Here is a 24,473-nt window from a genome sequence, read left to right on the forward strand (position 1 = left end):
TTCTGGTATAATGGTTGTATTTAACTGCCACTATCATAGTGCACCCATAGCTTAAATTGTGTAACGCATTTTTAAGGCAACAGGTTTTGAATCATGAACCATCTGATTCACAGTCCGAACTACTAATGCCTAGATTACAGCCTGTTCTCCTAATCTCAAATGTTAAATGTGTTTGAGGCAACACATCCTAGCAATCACTTGTTATATTAATATCCTATTTTATTTTAATATTTTCCTATTTTATTGAACACTGAATGTTTATATCATATCATATCCTTTCTGTGAAGAAATAAAAATTCCAACTGAATATTTTAGGTATTTATCTTTTGAGTACGTATATTATGTTCAGGGTCTTTTTCAGTGGTTATCATAATATAATTATATAAAAAATTCAAAACCAATGAAAAACTTAAATCTTTATGAATGCAGAAGTTAAACAAAAATAATTTACTATGCGTATGAAGTGATAGAGGCATTGCCTGTGCACCAAATAAACTAATCAGGAAATTCGGGATTTTTTATTTGCTGAAATTAAATTCGCATATATAATGAAGGTAAAAAGACGTGCATAGGACATTATCCCACAGAAAGACAGTATCTTCCCACACATCCGTACACGTGCGTATACGCGTTTCATTGGGAGACTAGGCTTTAAATCCATTCGGTTTGTTTGCTTGTTTATGAAATTCGCGGAAAGCTATACGAGGGTTATCTGCGCTAGCCGTCCATAATTTAGCAATGTAAGACTAGAGGGAAGGCAGCTAGTCATAACCACCCACCACCAACTCTTTTACCAATGAGTAGTGGGAGTGACCGTGACTTTATAACGCTCCCACGGTTAAAAGGGCGCGCATGTTTGGTGTGACGAGGATTCGAGCCTGTGACCCTCGAATAATGTGTCGAGCGCCCTAACCATCTGGTCATGCCTGGCTTCGATTCGTACTGCCAAACACTATTTACCTGGTAAAGAGCTATCCAGGTTCTATACGGAAGAGTTATAATATTTATCAAAAATTCATGAGTAGCCAAATGTGGCACTTCAGGCAGGGTGCTGCTACAGCGTGTGAATCAATCGTATAGTACTTAAAGTATGATAAAAATTGATATCCATTCGATAAAAATGAAGCAACTAAATATTAATAGTTTGCTATAAAATCCAAAAGAAAAACTAATTATTTGTATTAAACATTCTATTAACATTTATATAAAATTAGAATACATGAAATAATTAGCTTGTAACTACATTAAACGTTTGTTCATGATACGTGTGTTTTTCTTATAGTAAAGTCACCTCAGGCTATCGAGGGTAATCGAATCCATAATTTTAGCGTTGTAAATCTGTAGACTTACCGCTGTACTAGCGGGAGACGTTCATGACGTCAGGAAAACATTTAGATTTTTTAAGAAATCTATTTAGGCAAAAATACAAAATCATATAACCCGAGCACTTTCGAAAGATGATCCCTTGCTTCAGTAGAAGCAAAATTTGAAAAGAAGAAAAGTCCCTTTCCCTTAAAAAAACTCGAGTTATAGGATTTTTATATTTTGTGTTAAATATTTGTTTGTGTTATTATTTATAGCAATAGTATTAAGAGACGAATTCTAATAGATGGCTTTTGAATATGCACTGATCCCGGAGATCTGACGGAACCATTCAGCCTACATGTGCATACGGTGACATTCAGTTAGAAAATACCTACTATCAATATTATCAAATGTTGTTTGTTTTTTCATTCATTTTGTTATATTTTTATATTGTGACAGGCCCGACATGGCCAGGTGTTTAAGGCGTTCGACTCGTAATCCAAGGGTCGCGGGTTCGAACCCTTGTTACACTAAAGATGCTCTCCCTTTCAGCCGTGAAGGAGTTATAATGTTACGGTCAATCCCACTATTCGTTGGTAAAAAAGTAGCCTTAGAGCTGACGGTGAGTGGTGATGACTAACTGCCTTCCCTTTAGTCTTACACTGCTAAATTAGAGAGGGCTAGCGCAGATAGCCCTCGTGCAGATTTGCGTTAAATTCACAAACAAACAAACAAAAATTATGACGGTTCAATGTCATAAACATTTGTCACCAACAAAAGAAATGTCGTATGTATTGTAGACAACTTACATAGAACATATAAAATTGCAACGTGCTCCAAAAAACTACCTCATGACGAAAATGATGTGTAATTAATTACGTGAAAGAAGGTATTAAATCAAGATACTGCAATAGCGTCTTCGCCTTTGTGATAAACTTATGTTAGGCTTATAAGGAACTACTTAAGAAATTATAATTATACGAAAATATGAGGTGTTTATTTTGCTAAGAGAAGCAAGAAACACAACTTACGTATTTTACAACTGATTCCTGTGAAACCAGGCAAATAAATACACTTGTAGAGGTCAAAAGAATCATGTCACAAGTTGCCCCATTTCTTGCGTTGGTTTTCGTCGCAATATAGCGTAAAACGAAATAAACAATTGTTATGCAAAAATCGTGGAAACTGTGAAAAACGTAAATGAAGAAAAAAATTTGTTTATATAAAGTACTTTCTATATATTTCTATTCTCAGCATGGACAGCTGGTTAGGACGCTTATCTCGTAACTTAAGGGTCGGGCTTCGAATTTCCCATACTCTCACATATAATGGTCGTTAGAATATTACAGTCAATTCCACTATTTGTTAGTAAAAGAGTAGCCCGAGAGTTGGCGGAACCCGATAGGTAGTGATGACTAGCTGCCTAATCTATTTCTAGTCTTTCACTGCTAAATTAGGAAAGCATAAAGCAAAGTTCAAACCAAACTTTCTTTTATGAAAAAAAGGCATGATTAAATAAGAAAATCAATAATGTTTTGTTTTTGGTGGGTTTTTTTAAACGATTGTAAGTATATTTTGAGTGATATATTTATATATATATCGAACTTTAATCATCTACAAAATTTGCTCTTTGAAAACAAAATCTGCATTACAGCATATTCCTTTATCATGATACAGTTTTATTGAATCACAACCTACTTGTCTTATTGTTTACAGTTTTATTTATCATGCTATAATCCCCCTTCCCCCACTAACAAAGCTTTTTGGCTGCGGACATACAACGCTAGAATATGCGTTTCGATACTCGTGGTGGGCAGAAAACGGCACATTGTGTAGCTTTGGGCTTCACTACAAATAAATCTGTAAGTCGGAAAATGCATAGGATAGAAACCTGTACAAGCCAGAAATATCAAAATTTTGCAGGATTACCTTAAGATTGCGTAAGAGATGAATGCGTAATAAAGTGCTTTCGAAACTGTGGATTTATTCTTGATAATGGCAGAGATTGTGAAGAAGTTGTTTGTTATGACGATTCTAATGAAATCCATACTCTGACTAAGAAGACTGATGCAGATGATTCTGCGAACGCGGAAAGTTTTGTGAACGTTGACAAGAATGTTTTAACAGAAACTAATGAAACTGATTTAAAATCTATAATAGAATCACAATATGGTAACAGTGTGAAAGATTCAGAAGATGAACAAAATGGAAAAATAGTGAGGAAATAGAAATTCCTAATTCATTGCAAGTGTTAAGTTATATTAACGCTATTAATTGTATGCAAAAATGAAGGGGAAAATGAACTTCATGAAAAGGTCGTATAATTGGCGTAATCTTTTAATTGTATGAGAAAACCCATTATAAAAACAAAACAGTCGAAATTAGACACTTTCTTCAAAATAAATTTGATTAAGATTTTTTGTACTTATGTATATTTTGAATGTCTATTTTGGTTATTATTCTAATAAGTATAGCATAAACGTGTAATAACTTTAATCATAAATGTCTTACTTCCCTTGAGTCAAGCAAGCATAACGTTGAGCTAAAAAATTATATCTAATTAAAGAAATGCATGTTCACTCTCTAAGCCAAAAGCCCCCCGCTAATACAATGGTAAGTCTACGGATTTACAACGCTAAAATTAGAGGTTCGATTACGCTTCACGGGCTCATGAGATAGCCCGATGTGGCTTTGCTATAAGAAAACACACACTAAGGCGGAAATTTTACTCGGTTCCGTGCGATTCCGCCTTAAACGGGTTTTACTGTACAAAATTTTAAATGGTTTATTTGAATGCATTTATTATCTTATTTACTGAAGAAGCTAATTAACTGTACATATATAGAAACAAATAACAAGCTCCATTATGTTTAATGATGATATTAACAGGATGTAGTGTTTTTAATCACAGTGATTTTATACAAAAAATAAAATTTCGTTCTTTGTCATATGTTTACTTCATGCATACAGATTACTTGATACAGAAATAATTATAGGCTTTATCTCACTGACTTAATAATAAATAAAATTTAATTCTATAAATATTCCTGTGTGTGTTCCTGATATATTTACTTTCAGAGCTTCAGTAGTTGCGACTCACTTGATATAACAAATACAAACATCTTTACCAATTGAGCTAAAAGCTCACTCAAACCTGCTGTCAGTTAAAAGTGTTGTTAACTTTTGAAACTACTCAAGTATTACATAATTTTGTGTGTTATGCTTTCTTATGGCGTTGGATATAAGGAACATCTTCAACAAGAAACAGATGCAAAGGCAGAAAGAAAGAGGCCGGTTTAGCGTAGATTCAAGAAAGGATTATAAAAGATTAGTATTCAATGAAGAAAAGAAGACCAGGAGGTGCGAGAACGAATGAAGACAAAGAAAAAGGCGAAAGAAGAAACTAACTCTCTACCAAAAACAAAGTCCCTTTCTAAATGTACACATTATCGCTTAAAATAAAAGAAACTCTCTTATGCTTATATTGTTAACGTTTGTTTTTTGAATTTCGGGCAAAGCTACTCGAGGGCTATCTGCGCTAGCCGTCCCTAATTTAGCAAAGAGAAGGCAGCTAGTCATCACCACCCACCGCCAACTCTTCGGATACTCTTTTACCAACGAATAGGGAGATTGACTAAAAATGTATATTTTGAGCTCTTGTTCTGTTATACTCACAGAAATAAAGATGAAAACTGGAACAAATACGAAATTTCATTCGACCAATACAAAAACGTTGAATTTTCCCATTTTAAGTTGGTTGTTGATCAATTACTCGGTTATATTCAAAATAGTGTTCTGTATAAACACTAACATTTATATATTTCTAAACCGATTCTGCTATAATTGTGAAAGACAATGGAAAGGCAGTTTAATTTATATGAAACATTATTCTAAGAATTTCAGAAAGAAAAAGTAAAATGCAAACATAATCAACAACTCTAAAATTAATCATAATTGAATGTGCTACATGCGTAATACAAACTTTAAGTATTATCAAGCAAGAATGTCTGCTACAGATGTTATAACACACGTAAAGCAGACAGAATGTTCAGTATTCTTGAAATACGCATTATGTGACTCATCACACGAACAGTGTCAGTGCGTGAGCTAAACGAATTGGTAATACTTCTGCTTGTATGTAGGGTGTAAGCAGATTATCTGATATCGAGTAACTAACCTATAGTATGAAATCACAGTTTTGTCTGTTTCAAATGTGTGTAATGAGCTGTTTATGTATTAGCATTAAAAGTTAAACTTAGCACTTGTCTCGGTGATCTTGTGTTTTGTACTTTGAAGTGAATACTCTACAGAACATCACGGAAGTCGTGGAATTCTATCAGATGGTAAATTTTGCTGTTCTTTTTCTTTTTGTGTTTATGATAAAAACCTTTTTGAGACGTTTACTTAAATAATTAATTGACCTATAAAAGTTTAATAGAATAGAATATCAGTGTCACTATATTTATTTGGAGTAAAATGATCTTACAGAGCTTTAAAACTTTTATGTATTTATTATTGAACAAATTTATAATTAAGTGAAAATATAAGTTATAAAATTAACCATAAAAATAATACTAAACTAATATTTTATATGTACTGTTTACAATTGCGGGATAAACTACTGTATTTATAGTAATTTGTGGAAACAATAAATTTGAAATGTACTTCATTAAAGTTAATTAATGAATAAATTAATTTGTCCTAAGAATGAATAATAAAGATTTTGAATATTTATCTCAGTAGGGGAAACAAGCCCGTTATGTAAATTGTAGACTGAACTGGTATTTCGATACTCATAAAGTACGATATATAAATATTCAAATTTAAAACAAAATATTAACTTTCTATTTACACGCTCTGATTAGTGTTGTTATTCAAGTAAGAACGTTAATGTTGATTCTAAAGATAATCTAATATCGTGCTAAGGACTATAAAGAATTAAATATTTTTCGTTACGTAGTGTGTATCTACAGTTTGTTTTACATTAATAAGAAAAAATAATGTTTCACATATGTTTTACTTTAAACTAATATTTATTGCTAATGTGCTTATCAATCTTCTAAATACACATTTTAAACTACCCATACTAGTGTCAAACTTTGGAATTATCCACCCTAGTATCAGACTTTGGAACCTTAATATTTATTGCTTCTGTGATTATCATTCTTCTAAAGACTCTCTTTGAACTATATGTCCTAGCGTCAAACTTTGGAACTATTCGCTCTCTGTGAAACTATGATGTCACATGACTTTCGTCGACTTCCTTCTCCAACCAGACGAATCTTTTGGGCGAGGTATAGGATGTTCAATCATTTATAGCACCAAATATTTATTGCTTTATTTTGCTGTAGATTTAAACTTTTGTTTGTGTATTCTTATGTTGAATGACCAAAAGTATCAAAATAAGCATATCCCATTTTTCCACATTTCATGTGGTTTGTTTGTTTTGGAATTTCGCACAAAGTTACTCGAGGGCTATCTGTGCTAGCCGTCCCTAATTTAGCAGTGTAAGACTAGAGGGAAGGCAGCTAGTCATCACCACCCACCGCCAACTCTTGGGCTACTCTTTTACCAACGAATAGTGGGATTGACCGTCACATTATACACCCCCACGGCTGGGAGGGCGAGTACGTTTAGCGCGACGCGGGCGCGAACCCGCGACCCTCAGATTACGAGTCGCACGCCTTACGCGATAGGCCATGCCGGGCCCCATTTCATGTGGAAACAGTAATGTTTATTAACAAACAAAAGAAAATAGCTTAAATTGTTGATATAAATATTTTACTAAAATGACAGTATAAGAATCATTAAATGAAGGGCTTTTTGTAAATCAACATATCAATATCTAGAGAGTTCACAATTTTAAAACCGAAGCTAATTTAATATAGAAATAAAAGAAGACTTCCGCATTCATGCAACTTGTATAAGATATTATAATAATTGCTTTAATAAGTTTAAAGACAATATGTAAGTTTAAGGACTGTCCTTGCAGAACCTTCCACGTTTTATAGTTCACTTTGATTAATGTTCTTACGCTTTGAGATCGTAGAGGCAAGCCCAGGAGATCAAAATAAACCAAAGTAAACACACATTCTGGTTCTGAGGTTGACGTTTATTTATAATTTGTTACACTAACAGGAACTTTTTGCTGAGTGGGTTTAACATTGATTTAGCTGTTTTGTTGTTGTTTGGTTTGGACAATGCATTATTGTTTTATGCAGTATACGATGGGTTTTCTGTGTTGTAGCGAGTAGTTAAGACGCTAGTATGGGGGCATAAGTAAACAAATATGACCTTCACCCAATTTCGACATGTACCGAGAGCTCGAACATATCGAAAACAAACAAACATGATCTGGAATCAATTTTGACAAGGCCGTGTAAACGTAATGATGCATCGAGAGTACTGACCTAATATATATTTCACTCATAAGTCATAAACATCAGAGGGCGTGTTACTATGTAGAAATTGCTAGATCAGGGGGTAAACAACTGTTGCTAATGAAAACAACGTTGGACACTATACAAAAAAAAATGGAAAGATGTTAGTTTAATCAAAATAATTGCATCTCAACTACCCTTCCGTGTGAAAATTATGGGTTTTTCATCAACACGTTTCGTGAAATTTGGCTTAATAGCTATGCTTAATGAGCATCTTAGCTCTGCCACTAAATATATGTCAGTTAGCCGAGATCTGTACCTAGACTTGAGAAAAGCTATCGTAAAAAATGTTGACTCACACACCCATGTGAATCCAAACATGGAAAATAACTTTGAAATTGCTATCTTTAAATTTGCAAGACTCATTTATCAGAATAGTGAGGCATATCTCTCTGATAGAATATTTTTGTTTACACTTTATGTATTCTACATTTAGCAGGGTAAGCATCTCTTCTTCAAATTCACACTTATCCAAAGACAAAAATATGTGATTTCCTTCATGAACTTTCCCAAGTCAAATTAAAATGAATCATGCAAATATTCAAATATAAGTTTCAAATTTTTAAATTCGGAGAAACATGAAACAAATTTTTGAAATAGGGTTTTCATCCAGTTTACATTGAGATCATCTTTAGCATCAGAAAAATAAAGTTATTATTTTCTAAAAAACTATTCAACTTTGCAAAATGTGTGAAATCATTCTTTTGAAATTGTTCCGTAAGGAGGTATAGTTTTAATCGAAATTCATGAATACTCTGTCATTGCTTGCTTATTATTTTACCTCTTTCCTGAAGCTTCGTATTCAAATTATTTAAGTGAGCTATCATGTTGCACAGAAAGTGCAAATCACTCTGCCATAACAAAGTTTCAATTTCAGGGAAATTTTTCAGTCTTACCTTTTTCAACAAGATATTTGAGGAAATAAGGAAGTAAACCGTTCCAAGACTTTCCTCTACTTAACCATCTTACATTTGCAAAATCAGTAAGATCAACAAAAGTACAGTTACTGCTTTTCTTCAAAGACTCAACAAACTTTCGATGGATGAGAGAGCTTCCACTTCTAATATAATTCACAATTTTTACAACAATGTCCATCAACGTTTTTCAATTCACCACTTTTAAACATCTGAGCACATAAATTTTCCTGATGCAAAAAGCAATGGATAGATGGCAGCGTGGACTTCACAATATTTTCAGTTAAATGCTGAAAAAAAGAGAAACAAATCCTAATTTCGGTCCAGTCATGGCGGGAACAACGTCCCACATGTCCAATCTCGTAATCCACAAAGGCCAAGCACCTCTTCCCTTACTTGAAGATCTGAAGTTACATATTGAACCCAAAGTATCAGCTGTGTAGTGACACTAACATCTGTTTACTCATCTAGTGCTAAATAAAAATACAAAAGTCTTTTAGTTGCTCAAGCAACTGATTTTTATGTCTTTCACTATCTCTAGCATTCTGCGGACAATGGTTCTTCGATTTAATTGCAAATTGTTTACCTTTTGAAGAATATCATCTTTTATTTTTGAATCATAATTCTTCAACAGTTTCAATGACCACAAGCAGTATTTCTTTTACTAGTTCAGCATCAGAAAATTATTTCTTTTTTTGAGCTAGAATCCAAACTTCTTTATATTTATTCTAAATTTAAATTTATATCTTGCCAACAAGATTTGATCATGGCGGATTAGCAAGGTTTTCTTGAATCACACTCCCTCGAACAAAAAGAAAAATATAACAAAACTGAATTGCTTGAAAATGCTAAAATTTTAGAATCAGAGGTTAAAAAAATCAATGAGAAAAATGATTGAAAAAAGCATATTGTTGAAATTTTAGTCAATGATGATTTGTTGTTTGAGGAAGCATTTTTAGGGTAATACTCTAGTGTCTCCACTAACCAGTGAGAGTTGAGTGATAAAGGTATGTTATAATCCAGTTAAGACTCAAAGCCCAGAAATAGGAAGCCATATTGAAGCCGAAAGAGAGAAGAAACAAGCCCATATCAAAGCTGAGAAAGAAATTAGGCTGAAAGAAATGGAAATTAGACTTAACTCCGATCTACCAAGGCAAAATTACAACTCTGAATTATATATTTACATACCATTATTTAAATATTTCCAACATTTTGAAAAAGTGGCCCAAACCATGAAATGGACGACAGAAAAACGATCTTTTTTATAACAGTCTGATTTCATCACTGAAATCGAGATCGTCAAAACTACCCACCATGTTCTTTTACCCTCATCGACATACTTCAGATTTCTTTGGCTTTTCCATTATAACTCAGTATTGTTCCTATATAGTAATACAGACAAAGAAGTTGTGAGATGGAAAATTAGTTTGTCATTTGTCGACTTGAGAAGATAGAGAATGAAGAAACCGATTGACCATAAAATACTTCTTGTTTTTATTTTCGTCCCATCACCTTTAACAATTTTTGCCTTCACATGTAGATACGATTGTGCCAGATATATATATTCATCTTCCGATCTTTATATATAAAATTCGATTGTCTGCTGTACTCACTGATGAATAACGATAACATTCTGTTTATTGACCCTTTTCAGTCAACACTTGTGTAGGAGGAAGAAAAAATAAAACTAGATCTGACTATATACACTAAAAGGACTTTTCATGAGGTAGAAGGAGCATAATTATTTGTAAAAAATATCAGGACTCGATGTTCTCTGTCTCTTGGTTATAGTGGTTCTGAATGCCAGTCCCTTATTAGATAGAGCAATTTGTGTGACATATTGAGTGAACTCTTGAGATCCTTCTTTTGCGTGTTGTTTCCTGGTATCAACAAAAAAGATTATCTTATATGACGTCTGATGCTAAATTTATACCTGATTTAACTACTTGGTTTCCTAAAACTAATACTCCTCTTTTTTTTAGAAAAGGTATGGCTAAACAAAATAGATTGCATCTCATAAAGTGTGATCTTGTTATCATTGGTTATCCACAAAATCTGGTAATCTGTTTCTCACTTGATAATCGTAATATATGTCATAAACCAGTGGGTCATTATAGTAAGGTACTCTGATGATGACAGAAGAGAAGTGTAATGATGACCAATGATATCCAATTTGTGTATATATACATAGTAATTACACCTAAGATATGTTTCAAATTTACTATTGTTTTCTGCATCTTCTTCTCCAATTGACATTCACAATTAAAACTAATAAAATACTGTATGAAGAAACAGATTTCTAGAATTTATAACAAACAACACCAAATTATACAAAAATGTGCTCAGGGTCCCAACGCACCCAAGGGGGTCGAACTACATCAAACTTTGTTTCAGAGCTAAACTAATGCCAAATTTTGGACAACATATAAGCAAAACTTATTCTGAGTGAACATAAAGTGTTTCTCATATCTTTTGCCAGTCATTTTACAAACACTCATCACACTGTACACTGGGTGTGGAGTAATCACCACAGACATGGTTTCCACATGCTGTACAGGTTTAACAGACTTTCCTGTCCGCCATTCTTGGGCAAAAATAACATCGAGTTTTTGTTGCTGGCACATCTTGACCAGCATGCTGTCTTCTGTCATTCAAATGTCTAAATCTACAAAGGCAGATTTGACGCCTTTCTGCATTGCACTGGGATTCTGGAGACGTCTCTGAAGTAGTTTGTGCTCATTACTTCACATCAAGAGATTTAAATAGGTAATTGCTGTTTATCATAATGGGTAATCTCTGCGAGTTCATACACACAATGCCTTATGAAGACAAAGAGTTCCAAATCTGTATATTACTTGGGGTTCGCATGGACCCCATGCAAGTTTTTAATTCAGAAAAATTATTCGACTGCAAAACATCAAAAGTTTTACCATTTTTGTGTCAGAGGATGATAATGTAATAGTTACATAAAAATATAAGTGGTCATTGAAAAAAATTATTAAAAAATACTTATCTGCGGGATCCACATGGACCCCAGGTGTACTGATGAAGATTAGAAAGGTTTGAATTGTGTTAGTTATGTGAACGGGTCCATTTTGGCGCCTCACATCTATATCTAAAAAACAGTTTGAATCAGAAACTACATCTAGTATCTATGATAACTTTTGTAACTGTTTTACCGTTACACGTTCATTTTACTACCTACTGTTTCATCAAAAGATAATGTTGTTGTTGAGGAAAATCCAGATGTGTTTCCTCGTGTGCTGTAACTCGAATTCAGGCTAAGAAATTAAGCCAAGAAAATAAAATAAACAGCATGTTTGTTAGGTCATGTTTGTTTACTTCCAATTGGTTAATTCCCTGAGTACATGTCAAATTGGGTGAAAGTCTTAACTACAGTAGTGACAGATGTTGTTCTTACTTTTGTGAATGAAAAAACTGGTAATCTTCTAATAAACTTAAAACTGTGATATCCTAGCCTAAGATGTGGAAGGAATCTAGATCTATAGCTGGTCATATTAGTAGCACTATTCTTACTATCTTTAGTTTTACTGACCATCATGTTTGTCATCTAAATGCTTCGTCTAGAGGTAAGTGTTCCAAACTGCAAAAACAGGTAAAAAAGTTATGTGCTTAGTGGTACAAGCACTTCCGAATTTACTGCAGTTAGAACTCTGTTGACGATCATTAAACAAGTCAATTGTTTTTCTATAATTATTAAAATTGAATATATTTAGAGTTTTAAAACAAACGAAAGCATAAAGAATGTAAGAGGACCTTCTAAAATCAAGTTGTTTGTTTTAATTATTAAATAGCTATATGTTTACAATTTCAAAACAATTACTTTATTAAAGTATACGAACAAACTTGAAGCAAGTAAACTATAGTATTCACGATGTGAAAAAATGAATAGGCTATACCAAAATATTAAAAGTAAATAATATTTAGCAGTAACGTACGCTGATAAAGTAATAGTAATTAGTTAAAATCAATTTATCAAATAAACTTCACAAAGAATTTGGTTATCACGATGAATATCCTATATATATATAATATTTTTAAAACATATAAATGCGACAAGTAAATAAATTGCAAAGAAAAATGTATATAAACCCAAAATGTTCACGTTTCTTTAAAAAAAATATGTTATGATATTTTTTTGGATACAGTTTTAATCGCTGAAATTAAAATACGATAAAGATTAGATCAGTTAAAATAATACATAACTACATAGCAAAAAAGCAAATAAGTGACACAAAAACGTTAACGGCGTAATATTACACGCGTTCAGAAACTGCTTTTAAAAAATGGATTAAATAAAACTTAGCAGTTAAATGAGGACGAAAGAAACATCTGCCTGAGAATTGTTAATCTGTCTGATCAAGTGACTCTTTCCCGTAATTATTTACTTTACTTGATTAAAATCACTAACGAGCAGAATAACATGTGAATAAATGGCAACATTTAACACTAGTCTAAAATATGATTTACTAAACATTTCTGTTAAAGTTTGCATCTCTCTCTCTCATTACGAGTTTTTACTATAAACTTCCACAATGTACATGTCGAAGAAATATACACAAATGGAAGCGCACCATATAAGAGTAAGATTACTACATTTGTAAAATAATACGTAGGCACTACACACATAAAGTAAAACTTCAATCACAGTGCATATATTTTCATAATAGAAGAGAGAACTAAATCGCGTATAGCTTTTACCAACTAGTTAATATGAGTTACTGTTAAGCACTTATTGCTAAACTGAATATATTAATAATCTTTGCCATTACTGTGCCATAGAAAGCTAGCGAATAATATGCTATTCTATAAATTACATGATGACAAAGATGGGGCTGTTGTTTTACCATGTTCTTGAGAAATTTTCTTTGCATACATTTGTTTCTGACCAAAAGACCAAATTGCATATGTTTTAGATACGTTGTCACTTACACTTTGAAAGTACCGTTTCTTAACACAGATATTATTTCCGAAACATATGGTGTCAAATCTATAATATAGTTTATAGTTCTTATAATTCAAACTTACTTTCACTTAAGCAGTTAAAATGAACAATATAATATTTAAAACAGGAAACGTTACTGTATTTCTAATACAGCTAAAAGCTGTTTTATTAATAGCTTTTTTTTTCCGCTGAACAATTCAATGAGGGCGTGAAAAGGATTTTGTCCAATGACGATGTTACAACATGACATAACGGTTACTTTTCATCTCTTCTGAGCCATATAAAAAAACAACAAAATATGACCAGCATTTTTACATGAAACTCTAAAATCCGTTCTTATTTGGCATTCTCTTCATTCTGACCTCCAACATCAGAATCGTCCTGATCCGCCAGAATTGGATGACGAATCTTCGTCTCACCATTCGCTATTGATTCGTTCATGGGATACCATCCACCATTTGCCATTTCTGAAACATGATAAAAAAAACAGCAAACATATTAAAAGTGGTCACTACAAAATCCCGATAGTCGAACTGATAAGATAACTCTTACGTATTGAATATATTTATATTAAAACAGTATAAAGAATTATGAACTCTGTGTAACAAAGAAAATGAATATTTTAAAATATCACAGAAAAAATTCCTCGTCTTTAGTTATTTGCCAAAACTTTTAACTTTTGTGATTCAATTAGCACATAGGGCTAAGTATTTTCATTGTAATTCATTTTTCTTCAGTTTTATACTTTTATTACATTACATTATTTCAGTTTTTACTTACAAGATAAGTAAGCTATATACATACTCGGGAGGTGTTTATTCTTTGGTCTACGGCTTTTTTTAAGACAAGAATGGTAAATAGTAAGGTACAAAAGGCCTAACACAACGGAGAAGACTGCCACCCCACGGAAAGCTTGTCTAGTTCCAAACATTTCCATAAAAAATCCACCCAGAATACTTCCTAGTCCTCTACCTTTTTGACAGAAAATACACAAGAAGATGAAAATATTATTTTAAAAACCTCTGCATATTGTGGGAAAAAATGTGCCGTTAAACTACGTAAAAAGTTCAACAAATACGATTCACAGATGCATTTTTAATATCACGTAGCTCAAATTATTATAATATTTTAGATTAATATCTGCAAACGCTACACATTTCTACTTTTTCGTTTATGTAAACGAACAAACGTTATCCACTTCTGATTTGATTTTTTAGATGTCTGATAGTGAATAAATCTTTTCCAAGAAAATAATCTTACGGGTCAAGTCCTTCACGAAATCTCAATTATTCTTAAGTTTTCGTAGGTTTTCTCTAGTTATTTTATCGTTCTGAAACTAATTAACCAGTCACTGTCAGTATGAATTGATCTTGCTGAAATTAAACGATACACAACAACTAGTGAATTTTATAAGCATTAATAAATACCGAAATATCACTGACTTAAATTATCAGTAATTTATATTGACAAAAATTATAATAACACTCTTACCGATTCCAAAATGCAATATGTTCAGAAGGTACTGAATTATAAGATGGGAACTTCTGGGTACGAGACTGTGGCCATAAGAAACTGCTGCAATCCACATTACACTTAACGAAAAAGTTTCCATAGATTCAAAAGGAAGGGTCCACCAGGGAGTGCTTATATACGAAATTCCAGCATATCGGATAGCATAGAAAAGAAATGCAAAAACGAGAAGATTGGCTCTTCCAATGTTATGCACCATGTTTTTCGAAATGGCCAAAAAAGGTAAACTACAAATGAAGGCCACAGTAAGAGTTAATCCAATCTGCCACTTGGTACAACCCAAGTCTGAGTAGAACCAATGCATAAAAGTCTCAATGTACCCCCACTGTACCCCGAGCACCACCACTAAAAATAGAAGAAAGATCATTTCGAGAGACCAGAATTTATGTTTTTTTTTCATCAGTTTCTCAGGAGTAACAATGTATTTGCCTTTCCACCCTGCTGACAAAGGTAAAGCGACAGCGAGAGCACAAGTTATCAATGCTAAGCCATCAAAAATGAATACAGATGGTGAATAATCTGGTTGTTCCGATATATCACTGTAGTAATCAATCAAAAATCCAGAAATAGGAGGAAAAATGGCTAGTGCAAGTGCTCCTAAGACTCGAGTTCTACCGTAGGTCCCGTCATAATCATTAGTGCTAGATATAGTAATTGCATCTAGCAGACAAACGGCCGTAACCAAACCAAGATCAGCAACAGCTCGAACGCCAAGATAGGCCCAGAAGGTCAATATTGGATTTCCAATAATTTTAACACACGGGGCTGGTTTTAATTGCTTATCGCCTTCTTGAAGACCCAAATGACACTTAATAAAGCAGCTCTCAGGTAAAGGACGGCAACTTATTTCTGTGTAATGCTTTTTGTTCACGACAATTGGTGCCACAGGTTTAAAACTGCAAATATTAATTAAAGACGGACTATCGAAATTACTGTCCAATAACTGAGAAGAATCGACATTTTTATATTCATCGTGATACCACGAGATGAATCGGGAGTTGAAACTGATTGTGGCATTTTCCTCTGAAGGTTCGTAAACAATACAAATGTCTGTTTCATCACCATGGAAACACACATGGAGGGGATAAGAAACATTAGCAGCGTAAGAACTAGGACATTTGTATTGACATTCAGACAAATGGAAGGTTGTCAGGTTCAGTGTATCCAAGGCAGCATCAGCACAGCTATCCCAGTTCTCACACTTCTCTACATTGACAGCCGTAGAACAATCAAATTCCACCAGTGGCTGTCGGGGAGTCCTGATTATTCTAGGCACAAACAATAGAGCAGTATACGCTAAACCTGATAATAGTAAACTTAGTACAAACATCGTTTTATACTTGGCGTGTTTTTCAGATATAGTTCCAAAGAGTGGCGGTCCCAGTACACTAAAGAAAGCAGCAACCATGTTGATGTAAGCAGTTTCTCGCAAAGTGAGTCCCTGGTCTCTCATATGGATACTAAGAAACGGAGTTAGGCAACCAATAGCTGTCAGAAGAAAAAAAAAAGAAATCACGCCATTTGGCTTTACAAATACAAATATTAAATAAATTGCATACAAAACAGGCAAATGAACATATTTTAAAGTTATATGAAACAAAACACAAAAATAACGTTATAAAACAGCGAAACGTTTTTTTTTGCATACATTATTGCATGCATAAAATTCCCAGCTGTGTGATAAATATTAAAAATTTTATTTAAAATCCAAAACTTAGAATATTTATAAAGCAGCAAATGAAATAATTATTGTAGGCGTAGTGGTTAATTAATTTCTAATAATGATAATTAAAAGTAACATGGAACTTTTTTTACACGTGTATCTTATATTGCTAAACGAAAATAGTCTTGCTTGGTTCTTGAATCCCTACAGCAAATACAATGGTGTACAACGAACATTACTGAACATTTTGATTTTCAGGATCGGAATTCTTAAAACTACTTTCATTCATTAAAAGGTTTGTTGTAATAATCAGTGATGTCGAGGTGGTTAAGGCACTTTCCTCGTAATCTGAGGGTTGCGAGTTCGAATCCCCGTCATACCAAACATGCTCGCCCTTTCTGCCGTTGGGGCGTTAGAATGTGACATCCCACATTTTATCGTTGATAAAAGAGTAGCCCAGGAGTTGGCGGTGGGTGGTGATGACTAGCTGCCTTTCCTCTAGTCTTACACTGCAAAATTAGGGACGGCTAGCGCAGATAGCCCTCGTGTAGCTTTGCGCGAAATTAAAGAAACAAACAAACGTTCTGCACCTTCAACTATGGAAGCGTTATAGCTTTGACAGCCAATCCAACTAATCAATTAAGAGTAGCTACGGAGGCAGAGGGTTCTGATAAGTGGATGTTCTATTTGATTACTAGTTCTAAATTAGAGAAGACTAGCCTGAACCAAGGAGTCTTTCTACATTGAGTATTATGAGATATATTACTCATATTTATATTTCAGTATTATTTAGTGGGATTTGAATCGAATTTGATAAATAAACGATTATTTACTTATTAAATTAATGAGGTGCTTTCCAGAAGCTAATTACAATTGCTTAAGTTTATGATAACTTTAAGATATATTCACTTTTCAGTTCTTAATGCTACAGTATTATTTAATTATTGTTACATTTTTGTCCTAGTATATGTTATTACATATCTCTTACAGGTACTTCCTACAGATTTATGAGGGATTAACGAATATGCTTCAAACATTAAAATAAAGTCAGTTGGATATTTTTGCAAGTTAACCTCTGAAAGTGAAAAATTCCTTAAACCATCATGTCTTTGAAGCTATCACACTGAAACATATAAGATAATGACTAAATCCAGAATGTAAGGGTTATAAAAGTTATAGAAATACCATATGATCTGAGGTAGGGTTTGAAATGAAAAAAAGGAAATGTATTAATCACTTCCCTAGGGAAAGTACTGAAAATGTTTCATTTATACAGAAGTACAAATAGTTACTTATTTTTATTCAATTAAAGTTTAAATTATTTTCACTGTTGTTTTGTTGCTGGTTTATTATACTTTTAATTGAAACGTAAAAAATAGAACAAAGCACTGATAACCAATTTATTGCGCGAAATTCAAAAACAAACAAACACTGGCATTCTACCTTCCGCTATGTATAAACTATAAATCTTATTATCTAAATAATATAATTTTTTGCTGTTGTTTAATAGAGATAACGTAATCTTTAGCCCAGTATATATATACATTTTCTGATATTAAAGTCTTCACTTATTCTAATTAATTAATTTGGGTTAGTTAAACAAAGATAATCATTAATTTTACTGAGACGCATAGATAAGTGAAAAATATTGTTCTTTTGTTTGTCAATATAATTCACACTATCTATTGGGTATTCTGGCATGATCGAATAAAAGGATTTGTCACTTATTCTTAGAGCACTCCCAGGAGCCAAAAGTACGAAGCACATTTTTAGAGTAAAGAGTATCGAACCATCAGTTATCGGATATACAGTCAAGACATGCAAAGCACTAGGCCTGAATCTGACCTACTCTAAAGTGGTCAATTTAAAAAAATTATATTAATGCTCTTGTTTCTAAATATATTAAATCTATATTTAAATGCATTAAATCCGTTCACGCACTAAATTTTAAATATAAACTTCTGTTATTTTTGTATAAAATTGTTTATTATGAAAGTTATAAAAATTCTTAAAACAATATTTTATTACTACATTTTTTTAAATGTATAGCTTATTTTCTTTGTATTGACAATACTACTTATGTGATTATAACAAAGCAGCATGATATTTTAATTCCTCAGTTGGATGGTAATTACTTTCATTAATAGTTCAGCTGAAGAAAACCTCAGGACCACATGCGAAATGTAGCAGTTCCTCTAACAAAGAGTCTTGCCTTTCTTAAAGAAGTAATGAAAGCCACGCATATGTGTACAAATTCATTTTATAGGAATACGTAAACATGGAAAACAAAGTGAGAAATAGAATCAGAGTAAGTTACAACGATTTAAATAATATCGGTAATAATATATATTCCCATTTTCTTTCACATAAAATTCAGTGTCTTTGTACGCAGAACTGTTTCGCAGACTAAGTTTGAGGACGTATGTTTAGTCTTATATTTATGATAACATAATTGTTATCAAACACAAAAGTGTTTGTTTTCGAATCTGGAGTTTTTTGTATTGTACTTTAACTAAATTAATCTAGTTAATAATGCATTCTGTAAGGGTGTCAAATTATTATTTTATATATACAAATAAACACTTGTAAGTTAATTCGATCTTGTACGATTTATGCAGTATCTGATAATCCATGAAGTATCGCAATCATTCAAAAGATGAAAAGTAAAATTTACGAAGATAAGAAAAGTTTCAATATTAAAATACAAAAGGAACAATGATCTTACATGTACTGTCTTAGCTTTAAATAGTTTATATTATTTTATAACGTACAGAATTTCACAAAAGATTTATTTTATTTTTTAAATTTTTCCTACTTGTAAACATTACACGTAAAGCTGTTTGTTTGTTTTTAGAATTTCGCACAAACCTACTCGAGGGCTATCTGTCCCTAGTCTAGCAGTGTAAGACTAGAGGGAAGGCAGCTAGTTATCACCACCCACCGCCAACTCTTGGACAACTCTTTTACCAACGCATAGTGGGATTGACCATAACATTATAACGCCCCCACGTCTAAAGGCTTCACTTATACTTTTACGCGACAGGGATGCGAACCTGCGACCCTCAGATTACGAGTCGCACGCCTTAACACGCTAGGCCATGCTGGGCCGATTACACCCAATCACAAACCACAATTTTATATTCAAAGAACAGGTGAATGTTATAATGCAACAACCATTATCTCTTCCACAATGGCATTAACTCCTGTAAAATACTTTTTACAATATATCCCACAAATACTTATCTCAATGTCAGTAACGTTCACACACGTATTTAGTTTATTTAAAAGTTGAATTCAGAAGTCGGTCTAAGATTTTCATTGGGGGGGGGGATCAATTAAAAGGAAATAATAGTCACATCAATGTTTCAGGGAGAATATTATGCGAGGTTATTTTTAAATTTTACTTGATCCAGCAAATTTATATTAGGTCAACTTCTCTCCATATTACTTACTTATAAATACCATAATCAATGGTATTTTACTTGCTACCGTTTGATTTCATTTAAATATCTCATAAAAGTAGATATTTACAACAACATGTAGGTTAAAGCTTGTAAACTTAAAATGATATATTAAAAATTAAGTGTTTATACTATAGTATTATATTAAAACTTCTAATGTAACTTTTCAGTTTAGCATGAAAATATTAATTTAATACACAAATAATTTTGGAAATGAATATTACGTTTGTAAAATAGTAAACATGTGTTATCCATTAATATCAATAGATGACGCAATAAGAATTACGATAAGAAAAATAAATATATATGTACACAATACTTATTAAATAAAAAGAATAAATTTTAACATATGACAGAAAACAAAATAAAAGTGATATTATAACTAGGAATAATTAACCGCGCAAAAAATTAGTGTAAACTTTAGAAACAAAGGAGTTTCATACATTCAAATGTTCTTTAAACAAACTGCTACATTGATGAATTTTGTGTTTAGCAAATAAGTTTTTGTATATATTTTTGGCAAAACATCTTTCTCGAAAGATGAAAAACAACAACGTGTAACCCATAAATCTGATACGCTGACAATCAGCACAACTTGTTAATGAAGAGTTTTTTAATTAAAATCAAAATTTAATTATTTATCTATTGCATTCGAGACGAAAAAGCACGAGTTTTATATATCTAGCAATCACAGTTATTAGTGCAAAATAAAAATTACTTGCAGTAATAAAAAATAAAATGCTAATAGCTTACCTGTGAAAAGGAAGAAGATAATCACAGTAAGTGGTATCATTTGTCGGGTACCATGGAAAGAAGCCATCGTTTTCTAGCAGTCAAACTCTCTACAGTACAAACAAATTCACCTTTATTTATACTATAGCTCAATTGATACATAGTTTTGTAGGCAAAAAAATTAAGAAAATGTTTTATGAAAACTTCAAGCAAAATTAAATAGTAATAAACATATTGAACTAGAATGGCTGTTGTTTTTGGAATTTCGCACAAAGCTACTCGAGGGCTATCTATGCTAGCCGTCCCTAATTTTTCAGTGTGAGACTAAAGGGAAGGCAGCTAGTCATCACCACCCACCGCCAACTCTTGGGCTACTCTTTTACCAACGAATAGTGGGATTGACTGTCACATTATACGCCCCCACGGCTGTGAGGGCGAGCATGTTTATCGCGACGCGGGCGCAAACCCGCGACCCTTAGATGACGAGTCGCACGCCTTACGCGCTTGGCCATGCCAGGCCTACTAGAATGGCATTCAGTAAAGCGCATACCTCTGACATGAAGCTTTGATCATATTTAGTGCTTAAGTTCAAACAAAAAATGTAGATAAATCTGTTCGTATGTCCGTCTTTATCAACAGGCACAAAACATTTTCCACAGGACAATGTGGAATAATATCCTACACATTTCCTCCATGTTTCATCAAAATCCGAATGAGTTATACAGCAAAAATCGTGTGAAAATCGGTTCCTTGTTAAGAGATAGGGTTCTTTCGAATTTTTTCTAACCTTGTTGTGACTTTGTCCCTCCAAAATATAATCACTTCTAAGTTGGATAATACTCCAAAATTATATAAAATTTCGTCCAACTCACACAGGGGTAAAAACATAACCTTCGGTGGCGAAGGTAACAAAACAGAACCCAATATTTTGTTGTTGCTTCATTCAGCTTATGTTCTTGAACTTGCATCATTTCAAATACATGGATATTTATACTAGGTGTATTATCGCAAGGTCCCCAAAAGTGTACTGTTTCAAGAGTAAATACAACTATAATTAAGAGTAATAAATATTTTTATTTCTTGCTTTTGTAGTTCATATGTCATGATGTGTTGTATCTCACAGTACGTAATTCTTCTCGTCATTCATGGCATGCGCACCTTTGACTGACGTCCCGATAGTACAAATTGCAACGTTAAACGTCTCTGACGTTATTTTAGTGCCTACTTAATGTATGATAAACAACAGACTACTGTATAGTGGTTATAGAGATATTTATGTTCTGTTGGCTCAGTATATAGATTTAAGTCTACTGTGGATCTGAATATCATGTAATACTATCGGAATTGTGGTTGAAGACATCGGATACTAATCCAGTACAATTTTACTATTATTGGTTTTTAGTTTTCTTGTAGATAGATTTATGATATTCAGTAGTTCTTGTAATTTATTATATGTTGTTTTTGTTTGTTATTAAGAACAAAGGGCTATCTGTACTCTGCCCACAACGGGATCTAAAACAGGTTTCTATGTTTTTAGATATCGTATTTAAGTATTATAACAAAGATAATAAAAATAAGACTTTAACAGTTTAATGAGGTGTTTTGTATAAAATAGTTTTAGTTTTGGTAATTTTGAAATTGTCTGAAATGCTCATAAGAGCTCCCAGTGTACAAAAGGAAAAAATCACGTTATAACTGATTTTTCAATTTAAAAACAAAATCCGTGATGATTATATCCGCACTCTGAACCAAAGTGGAAAACCTTCACATCTCACATGTTTCAAAGTCTGTTTTTTCCACTTATTTTTAAAAGTAAAAAGAGATATTGTGAAATTAGTTCTTATTGTATTTCGTCATTCCCATCTGCTAAATAATTGTAAATGCGTTTTTTAAAATAGCTTCATCATCTTTATATTAATATCTTAAACAGTTTAAGCTATTAAACGTATTAAACGCAAAACTACACTACATCAAGCCCAGTTATATATATATATATACATCTTTCTTATTATTTAAGTAAACCTATAGGACAGGAATCTGTTATCAAGGACAAAGCTACACAGCTATCAGTGCTAAGCCCACCTCGAATATCGAAACCCGGTTTTTTGTGGCATTTGTAAACAGTAAACGTGCATTTGCGCTAACAGCCTGTAATTAAAAACTTTAACTTAATCTACAATGTTTATATTTCATCTACGTGTTTTATATTTTTCATGTTTCCCATACGGTTCTGAAGAAATAGAGCATTTTTAGTTTAACAAACTCTGTCCTGCTTTTTAAAAAAAACAAAATTAATCTATTTTAGCACTCATTAGAAAACTTATCCAATTTTATGGATTGAAGTTTCAATTAAGGCTAAAAACATTTCACTTGGACTAATTTTAGTAAGTAGGTGAAACTTCAAAGTTTCGGAGTGCTTACTTTCATTACATTAATTAGAAGCTTATTTTTATTATAGTGAAGTAGATATAAATATGCTCTTTAATTTTTATAATACTTCTTCCTGCTCTTCAATGTCACTCGTAGACTAGCAAACTTCAATCCAAAATTGAATTCCGTCACAGCTGCAAAAGGCAGTGTACAAGTGTAGGGAACAGTACATGAGCAACGCACACACACAAAGAAATGTTATCCAAACAGTTGAGATATACAGAAAGAAAAATATTAAAACAAGCATTATTTGAAAAAGAACAGTCAAATTTTATAATTTTTAGTCTTACATATATGTATATATAACGGAATAGGAAATTCGATCATTACTTTTCTAAATTGTTAAATAAAAAATACAGTAATTGTCATCTTCGAAATAAAAAGCAACGTTTTGAAATAAATATGGCGTTAGTATTAATTATTAAAACACGCGTGCGCACGCACGCTGATAAGTAGCAATACCAAGGTGTATATCCTCAGGGTACACTTAAGATAGGTGCAAAAGTTTATGTTTCTAAGTTCTTTCCTTTCGGAGTAATGGCAGTCACACATACACAGACCCACAAATATACCCTTTTTTTTTACTATAGATTAATTGTACCAGCTAAGTACGTTTAAATGTTTTATTAGAAGTATATTTGCTAAACGAAGTAACAAGATAAATTTTATGGTAAACACTTTATATTCTATTGCCCTGATTCCATGTTAATGAAGTAATTAGGCTGTGAAACGAAAAGTTCATCTGAAAAAAAGATGTAAAAATGCAAGATTACATATGTGTTTACAATCAAAACTGTTTGTTCTTTATGTGTAGATATTTTACAAAAACTCAGTGCGTGTTATCAAGAGACGGTGAATTTTCAGGGTAATACTGAATTATAGCCTTAGTGATCATAAATTAAGGTTTATTATTATAATTTGAAATACATTAAAACCATGCTTTACAATGTTAAAAAAGCCCGGCATGGCCAGGTGGTTAAGGCGCTTGACTCGTAATCTGAGGGTCGCGGGTTAGAATCCCAGTCACACCAA

General features: G+C 32.6%; 1 protein-coding gene and 1 long non-coding RNA gene across 5 annotated transcripts in view; one reads left to right on the forward strand and one right to left on the reverse strand.

Moving 5' to 3' along the window:
* The first annotated feature begins 5,273 nt into the window (after window positions 1–5,273).
* LOC143253194 (uncharacterized) overlaps window positions 5,274–24,473 on the forward strand; it is a 41,355-nt gene continuing 22,155 nt past the window's right edge. Inside the window, exons 1-3 of one of the 2 annotated variants that reach the window (XR_013029442.1) lie at window positions 5,274–5,648; window positions 6,505–6,599; window positions 18,966–19,126. This is a non-coding gene — a long non-coding RNA (uncharacterized LOC143253194). Of the gene's footprint in view, window positions 5,649–6,504; window positions 6,600–18,965; window positions 19,360–24,473 lie in introns of those variants that run through there. The other variant, XR_013029441.1, reaches the window with a different exon arrangement.
* LOC143253193 (major facilitator superfamily domain-containing protein 6-like protein B) overlaps window positions 13,763–24,473 on the reverse strand; it is a 29,046-nt gene continuing 18,335 nt past the window's right edge. For 2 of the 3 annotated variants that reach the window (XM_076506628.1, XM_076506630.1), the window contains 4 exons: window positions 21,033–21,121; window positions 15,117–16,643; window positions 14,430–14,597; window positions 13,763–14,092 (listed from right to left, as the gene is read on the reverse strand). In XM_076506628.1, coding sequence (XP_076362743.1) covers window positions 13,962–14,092; window positions 14,430–14,597; window positions 15,117–16,643; window positions 21,033–21,099 — 1,893 coding nt within the window. In that variant the 5' untranslated portion in view covers window positions 21,100–21,121 and the 3' untranslated portion in view covers window positions 13,763–13,961. Of the gene's footprint in view, window positions 14,093–14,429; window positions 14,598–15,116; window positions 16,644–21,032; window positions 21,127–24,473 lie in introns of all 3 variants that reach the window. The other variant, XM_076506629.1, reaches the window with a different exon arrangement.

Source organism: Tachypleus tridentatus, chromosome 6 (assembly GCF_004210375.1).
Source record: "Tachypleus tridentatus isolate NWPU-2018 chromosome 6, ASM421037v1, whole genome shotgun sequence".
Taxonomy (NCBI): domain Eukaryota; kingdom Metazoa; phylum Arthropoda; class Merostomata; order Xiphosura; family Limulidae; genus Tachypleus; species Tachypleus tridentatus.